At 33.8% G+C, this 8,755-nt stretch overlaps 1 protein-coding gene and 1 non-coding gene across 2 annotated transcripts; both read right to left on the bottom strand.

The window, feature by feature from the left end:
• Positions 1-2,361: 2,361 nt before the first annotated feature.
• LOC124108159 (olfactory receptor 9K2-like) lies at positions 2,362-3,333 on the bottom strand. Its single transcript, XM_046466484.1, has one exon. The coding sequence runs from the start codon at positions 3,301-3,303 to the stop codon at positions 2,362-2,364; it is 942 nt and encodes a 313-aa protein (XP_046322440.1). The 5' UTR covers positions 3,304-3,333.
• Positions 3,334-4,683: 1,350 nt separating this feature from the next.
• On the bottom strand, positions 4,684-4,793 carry LOC124108342 (U6 spliceosomal RNA). Its single transcript, XR_006856655.1, has one exon. It is a non-coding gene; the product is annotated as a U6 spliceosomal RNA (small nuclear RNA).
• Positions 4,794-8,755: the final 3,962 nt, after the last annotated feature.

Here is an 8,755-nt window from a genome sequence, read left to right as displayed (position 1 = left end):
CAGAAAATATCGAAGCTTGATAAATGCAGTGACACCAAATTAAAAATCTTCTGCACATGAAATGAAACAACAGAGTGAAAAGACAGCCTATGCAATTGAGAAAAAATTTGCTCACTATTCTCTGGGAAGAGTATTCATATCAAGAATAAATATATGACTCAAAAAACACAATAGAATCAACAAAAAATTACAAATCACCTATTAAGTGAGAAAATTAACTACAGAGATATTTTTCAAAAAAAATAGTACAAATGATCAATAATTTTATAAAATTTTCAACATTTTTATCCATTAGGAAAATGAAAATCAAAATTTCATCAAGATTTGATCTCATTTCAATCAGAATTGGAATCATCAAGAATACAAACATCACCCAAAATAGTCAAAGAAATCCTTAGTAAGAAGAGTTAAGTAGGTGGCATCACTATACCAGGCCTTAAACTATACTGTAGAACAATAGAAACAAAAACATCATGGTATTATCACCAAAACAGATATGTAGACAATTAAATAGAATAGAAGACACAGAGACAAACCTACAGAAATACAGTAATCTCAGACTAGACAAAGGTGCCAAAAACATATATCGGAGAAAAGATAGCCTCTTCAATAAATGATGCTGGTAAAACTGGAAATTCATATGCATGCAAGAAATTCAACTCAAAGTGAATCAAGGAGCTAGGATTTAGACCAGAGACCCTGTGCCTAATAGAAGAAAAAGTAGGCCCAAATCTTCACCTTGTGGGATTTGATTCTGACTTTATTAATAAGAATCCTACAGCACAAGAATTAAAACCAAGAGTCAATAAATATGTAAATGAATGTAAATAAGTACAGCCACTATGGAAATACATATGGAAGTTCCTAAAAATGAAAGATTAAAGTACCCATGATCCAGTTGTACCAGTGCTCAATATTTATGCAAAGAATTAAAGTCAGTGTACTTTTAACATATTTATCACAGTATAATTCTCAAAAGCTAACTCAAACACTAGAAAAAGATTTGTTAGAACAGTATAATAAAATATAAAAACATTTTTTAATACAATGACATACACACTGATTTTTTGACATAAAATGTTATTGGAGATCAATGAGTTTATTTCACACAAAAAATGTTTCCCTAGGTATCCATCTATGCTTGAATACATAAAGAAAATGTGGTATATATGCACAATGAGGTTTTAATCAGCCATAAAGAATGAAATGAACTCATTTATCAGGAAAATAGAAGGAATTGGAGGACATCATATTAAGTAAAATAGGCCAAACTCAGAAAGACAAGTATCAAATATTTTTCTCACATAGACGATAGAAGGAAATAAAAGGACATAAGGAGACTATTAGGAAAGAGGAAAGAATTGGATCAGGGTAAGGCAACGAAAATACTGTATAATAAAATTGATAAAATGATATTATATGTATGTACAGATATGCCACACTGAAACCTACTCTTCTGTAAAATTAATATGTACTAGTGGAAAAACATTTTCCCCAGGATGTTTCTTAGAGCTTTTTTTAGTATCTTTATTTCTTACAGAGTAAATAAAAAGATTAATGTGGGAATGATCAGCATATACAATATGGAGGCCACACTCTGTTTTGATGACTCCCTTCATTCCTCTTTTAATTGTTCCTTGGCAATAATTAACACAAGACAAAATTATAAAGATCTGAATTAAAGGAATGAGTACTCAAAAGTATTTTCAGTTTCTATTTCCCTTCCAGCTTTTGGATTAGGATCCAGTAACTAAGTGCTTCAGAGTATCCAAAATTCCTGGCATGCTAGAAATCAAACTTTCCAAATTAATGTACATAGTGAAGCTATTTATATTTGGATCATTACTATTATTATTTCCTTTGTGTTCAACACATATAAAATATTTAATCAAGGTGAAAATTTAATTACCACTACATATACTAATGGAACTAGCTATATAGTTGAAAAATATAGTATTTTAAAAAAATAGGCATCTGTGAATTATCCATAATTGTAGGTATGAGGGAAGGACAAACCTAAAGACACATACTAGTTAAAGATTTGTTTGAACAGTATAATAAAATATGAAAACATTGTTCAACAATATGGCATACACATTGATTCTGTGAAATAAAATGTAATTAGGGATCAGTGCGAGGGTTTATCATGAAAATAATTCCCTAATCTCCAGAACATCTCTCATATCCGGGACTTTCAGGATTAATGATGTCTAAGAAGGGGAAAAAGGAAACTTGGGCAAGGAAACATCACCTGGAAAATTGTACTAACAGTACTTTTTTCATATTAAGAACAATATCATTAGTGGTCACAAGAGTTATGAAATAAATGCCACAATACAACTGTTGGAAGAGAAATAATAATCATAGGATACCATTTTTCTTTTCTAGAAGTTTTTTAAGAGCCTCTTTGACATCTTTGTTTCTTAGGGAGTAAATCAAAGGGTTCAACATAGGTGTGACTAGGGAGTAACATAAGGAGGCCACTTTGCTCAGTTCAGGAAACCTGTCAGGGGTGAGGTACATGAAGAAGACAGCCCCATACAGCACACTCACGACTCCCAGGTGGGAGCTGCAAGTAGAGAAGGCTTTCCTGCGGCCCTCAGTGGAGCGAATCTTTAGAACTGTGGACACAATATACATGTAAGAAACAATAATGACTATGATGGTTGGCAAAATAATGATGGTGGATAAGGTAAAAGATACCATTTTGTGGACAAAGGGGTCAGAACAAGATAATCTCTGAAGTGGGCGACTATCACAGTAAAAGTGGTCAATGGCCCGAGAAGCACAAAAGGATAAATTGAATGTTGCGCTAGTTTGAAGAACTGAGCTTACACAGCCAAAAAAATAGGAGCCAGCCACCAACTGAGTGCAAAGACGTGCTGACATCTCAACAGAATAGAGGAGTGGGTTGCAGATGGCAATGAAGCGATCATAAGCCATGGCTGCCAGGAGAAATCCCTCTGTCACAATGAATAGTGCAAACAGAAAGACCTGGGCCACACAGCCTGCAAAGGAGATGGACTTGCTTTCAGACCAGAAGTTGCTCATGGCCTTGGGTGCAATAACAGATGAATAGAAGAGATCAACAAAAGAGAGGTTGCCTAGGAAGAAATACATTGGTGTGTTCAGCCTGGGGTCAGTCATGATAATGGCCATCATCCCAATATTCCCTAGAAGGATCATGACATAGACAAGCAGAAATATCAGGAAGAGGAGAAGATGGAGTTCTCGGCTGACCTCAAAGCCTATGAGAATGAAGTCACTAACTTCTGTGTGGTTGTTTCTTCCCTGGTCAACCATGCCAGAAACCTAAGGAGAGGCATAAGGCAAAACAAACTCTTTTTTTGATTCTAGTATTTTAAGTGTAGAAATAGAATATTTACAGGTAAAATACTGCACATGAAAGCATTTTCATATCAACAAGCAAGAGTTTGCATTCGATATCCCTAGGCTGCTGAAACTGTAATTCTATCAAGCACATTGGTCTTTGTATTTAAATCAAAATGTATAAGGCATTTTAGGGAGAAGCAGATTTTAATAATTTTATTTTTGTACTTCGTTAATTTTGGTCATAGTTTACAGCTAAAGAATTATCTCTATCTAACATAGCAGTATTACATATATTCTAATATAGGAATATTATATATAATCATACCATGTTGTCTGTAGACATTATTTTATAACAATGTCAGTATTTGAATAATTACATGTTAGTAACAAACAATTTAAAAAATATTTTTACCTTGTTCTACTTTGATCTACCTAGTTTCCTTGTTCATGCAGCAATCTTTGAAGTATAAAAAAAACATGATTTATTAGCATGTTAAAATTTGTTGCATCAAACAAACTTTAAAGTTAGTAAAGCTAATTTATGTAAAGCATTTTCAAACATAAATGAATGAATTTCCTAAATAAATGTATTTTATTTTCTCTTTATGAAGTATTCATTTTCATTAGTATTCGATTAATTTAAAAATTTAAAAATCTCTTGGCTCTCTTTTTGAAGTGGGTCAATAAACTGGCAAACAATTCAGTTCTTCCACCGCAAGAGATGTATTTCTAACAAGGCTGATTCTATTAAGTTAAAGGGATCTCACTCTGTAGTCAGGGCAGGTAAACTTAAGTAAAAAATCTAATTTTTTTTTAAATTCTGGTATACTTATGCATCTTAAAATGAGGAAAATGGAATAACCATGGATATTTAATGACCTTTGCAATCTTGTGTCATCCAGGTTCCATGATTCTCTGCCAGAATAGAGGTTGTCTTTGATGGCTTTAGTTATTTTTATTCCGTAAAACCTTTATACAGAGTATTTCATCATAGAGGTTTTGCTCATCTCTGATGGAGTCCACTGAGAGAGGAATGATCATAAAGTCAATTATGTGCAGGCTCTTGGGCTATTGTCCATGAGGACTGCAGAAGCCTCAGATATAAACAAAGAGCCTAATAATAGTGAAAATAAATAGTTTTTTTTTTCAATCTCTGGTTGCATGCACCCTTTGAGAATTCTCTCTGGATTTTATTGAAAAGAAAATCTTTCTGGTTATTATCACAGCAAGTATTTGATAAACAAAGAGAAATAGATTTAAAGATTCTGTATTATTTAAAAAGTATTTAAATTTTGTGGCAACCTACTTTTGAATAAAATATAAAAGACCATTATTCTCCCTGAATTTTTGAAATATTTTTAATTGAATTCTTCATAGATTTGTGTGTCATCCTAGCACAGGGGCCATGACAACATTCTCTGTATCATTCCAATTTTAGTATATGTGCTGCCCAAACAGACACTCTTTAATATTTCTTATTGACCCATTTATTTCACAATATGGAAAATGCCTTTTAAATCACAAACTCAAAATCAGATTATGTTTTGCTAATTCATGCTTTTCCTTACTTAAATACTAAATAATTCAAAAAATATAATGAAAGATATGATAGCAATCGATATAGTCATAAAAAAATTCCCCAGTAAAAATGTTTCTAAGAGATCAGAATCTATGGGTAAAAATTCCTTAGAAAATACTGTGTGACTGAGACCTGGATTAAAATCATGTCATATTAGTTTTAATGAGTTCAATATACTAAGTATATCTTTTCCCCATAAGTATTCCCATAAGTTAATCACAAGGCTATTTTAGAAAATTATTTTTAATTAAAAAATATTTCTTCAAGTTCTCTGAAAAATTTTCAGTATAATGAGAACGATATTGACCCACAGGAACCCAGCCTCTGGCACAGAATTGTCCCCTTTCAACCATCAGACTACTGCAGGAGCCCAGGCCCAGCCCAGATCTTCCCACACCCTAGTGGGACCCAGGCTCACAATAGGCTCAGGTCCATCCCCTCCACTGGGGGACAGACACCCACCTGAGACCAGTCTCCAGCACAGGGTCACCTCTTCTGATCAGCAGACTACCGCGGGAGGCCAGACCCAGCCCACATCCACCCACACCGACTTGTGCAAAACCCAGGTCCAGAGTAGGTCCGAGTTTCCCCCCTACACCTGGGAGCCTAAGCCTAACTCACTTCCAACTTGGGACACTGCAGTAATTGCCATAACCTTCCCCACACAGTAACTCCTAACTTTTGACAGCAGAAAGGGCCTAGAAGCAGCTACATCTCAGAGCAGGGAACCCAAAGAGAGTGTGAGGCCCACCCTTTAAGTCCTATCTCTGTAAGACATTGCTTCCATCTTGGGGCACCTTAACTACTATCTCGAGTTACTTCTGCTATTGCCACCACCAATTTTAGATGCAGTAACATATATTGAGAGACACCAGCAGGGTCTGGAAGCCCAACATCAAGGTGAGGTACAGACAATCTGCATGGGTACTATAAGAATATAGAGAAGAAACTGTAATATCTCAGATCCACAGTGCAAGAAAGGAAGACACATAGACAACATGAAAAAACAAGGGAGGAAAGTGTCCCAAACAAACCAGGACACTATAATAACAGAACCCATGGACAGTGAATATGATGAAATGTCAGAGAAGGAGTTCAGAGGTTCATAATTCAAATAATCTGTGAATTAAAGAATGATCTAAATGAGCAAAAATTGATCACTCCAACAAAGAGATAAGATAGCAAATACAGGTAGCAAAAGATTACTTTAAGAGAGAGATAAAGAATCTGGAAAAAAACAATCAGAAATTCTTGAAATGAAGGATACAGTAAACCAAATAAAAAAACTCAATAGAAAGCATAACCAACAGACTAGATCATGTGAAAGAAAGAATATCAGATAATGAAGACAAAGTATATAATCTGGAAAATAAAGTGGATCACATAGTGAAGATAGTAAGAAACCATGAACAGAACATCCAAGAATTATGGGACAGCATCAAAAGGCCAAATCTAAGAGTTATTGGAATAGACAAGTCACAGAGTTTTAAACCAAAGGAATAAACAATCTCTTCAATGAGATAATATCAGAAAATTTCCCAAGCATGAAGAACAAATTGGAAAACCAAATACAAGAGGCTTACAGGGCACAAAATGTACAGAATTACAACAGATCTACACCAAGGCACATTATAATGAAAATGCCTAGCATATAGAATAAGGATAGAATATTAACAGCTGCAAGAGAGAGGAATTAGATCACACATAGGAGGAGACCAATTTGTATCTCAGCAGATTTTTCAACCAGACCCTCAAAGCCAGGAGATCATGGAACAACATATACCAAGCTCTGAAATAAAATGGAAGCTGACCAAGAATCTTATATCCTGCAAAACTAATCTTTACCTTTGATGATTAAATAAAAACCTTCCCTGATAAACAAAAGTTAAAAGAACTTACAACTAGAAAGTCTGTACTACAGAACATCCTCAGCAAAATATTTCATGAAGAGGAAATAAGAACAATGAAAATCAGTAGAAGTAGGTATTACACTAAAGGAAAATCTAATCATAGAAGAAACCAAGTCATATTAAATAACAAAAATAAACAAAAATGGCTGGGAATACAAATCATGTCTCAATAATAAACCTGAACATTAATGCCTAAACTCACCAATCAAAAGACAAGACTAGCAGATTTGACCCGCCCCCCCCAAAAAAGACCCAACAATATGCTGCCTCCAAGAGACTCATCTCATAAGAAAAGACATCCACAGACTGAAGGTGAAGCAATGGGAAAAATCATACCACTCACATGGACTGTGAAAGCAAGCAGGGGTTTCCATCCTCATATCAAATAAAAAAGTCTTCAAACTAAAGTCAATCAAAAAGGATAAGGAAGGACACTACAAATTGCTCAAGGTAACCATATACCAACAAGACTTAACAATTACAAGTCTAATTGTAAATATGTATGCCCCAAACAATGGAGCATCTACATTCATCAAACTTTTCTCAAGTTCAAGAGTCAAATTAAAAACAACATAATAATTTTGGGTGTCTTTAACACATCTCTTTCATCAGTAGATAGATCTTCCAAACAAAATCTGAACAAAGAAACTATAGAACTCAATAATAAAAATAATAATTTAGACTTACCTGACATATATAGAATATTTCATTCTTCAGTGAGAGAATACATTTTCTGCTCAGCATCACATGGATCCATCTCTAAAATAGACCATATATTACGCCGTAGAGAAACTCTTAGCTAATATAAAAAGGTAGAGATACTACCCTGCATTCTATCAGATCATAATGGAATGAAATTAGAAATCAATTATAAAATAAGAAACAGAAGCTATTCCAACACCTGGAGACTAAATAAAATGCTATTGAATGAACAATATGTTGCAAAAGACATCAAAGAGGAGATTACAAAAATTAGAGGTGAATGAGAACACAGATACAACATATCAAAATATCTGGGACACTATGAAAGCAGTTCTAAGAGGAAAGTTCACTGCATGGAGTTCATTCCTTAAAAGAAGAAAAAGTCAAAATAAAGGAGTTAACATCACATCTCAAAGCCCTATAAAAGGAAGAGCAAATCAACACCAAAGGCAGTAGAACACAGGAAATAATTAAAATTAGAGCTGAGACCAACAAAATTGAAAAAAAAAACAATTGAAAAAAATTGACAAAACAAAAAGTTGGTTCTTTGCAAAAATAAATAAATTGACAGATCCTTAGAGAAGGAGAGAGAAAACTCAAATTACTAAGATACATGATGAAAAAGTAAATATCACAACAGAAACTACAGAAATACAGAACATAATTAGAAATTATTTTGAAAACTTGTACTTCAATAAAATAGAAAATATCAAAGGCATTGACAAATTTCTAGAGTCATATAATTTTCCCAAATTGAAACACAATGATATCCAGAATTTAAACAGATAAATTTCAAGCAATGAAATAGAAGATGCCATCAAAAATCTACCAACCAAGAAAAGCCCAGGACGGATGGATACACAGCCAAGTTCTGGAAAACCTTTAAAGAAGAACTAATACCAATACTCTTCAATTTATTTCAGGAAATAGAAACAGAGGCAGCACTGCCAAACTCATTCTATGAGGCCAATATCACTCTGATTACCAAACCAGGCAAAGACACATCAAAGAAACAAAACTTCAGACCAATATCTCTAATGCACATAGATGCAAAAATTCTGAATAAAATCCTGGCAAAATGAATACAAAGACATATCAAAAAAATTGTGCACCATGATTAAGTGGGATTCATTCCAGGGAAGCAAGGTTGGTTCAACGTACAGAAATCAGTAAATGTAATTTATCACATCAATAGACTTAAAGATAAGAATCATATGATCATCACAATAGA

Source organism: Marmota monax, unplaced genomic scaffold, assembly GCF_021218885.2.
Source record: "Marmota monax isolate L192 unplaced genomic scaffold, Marmota_monax_Labrador192_F-V1.1 WCK01_AAM20220418_F8-fsc00151, whole genome shotgun sequence".
Classification (NCBI taxonomy): Eukaryota; Metazoa; Chordata; class Mammalia; order Rodentia; family Sciuridae; genus Marmota; species Marmota monax.
The sequence above is the reverse complement of the archived record's forward strand: the minus strand, read 5'-3'. Positions and strand labels throughout refer to the sequence as shown.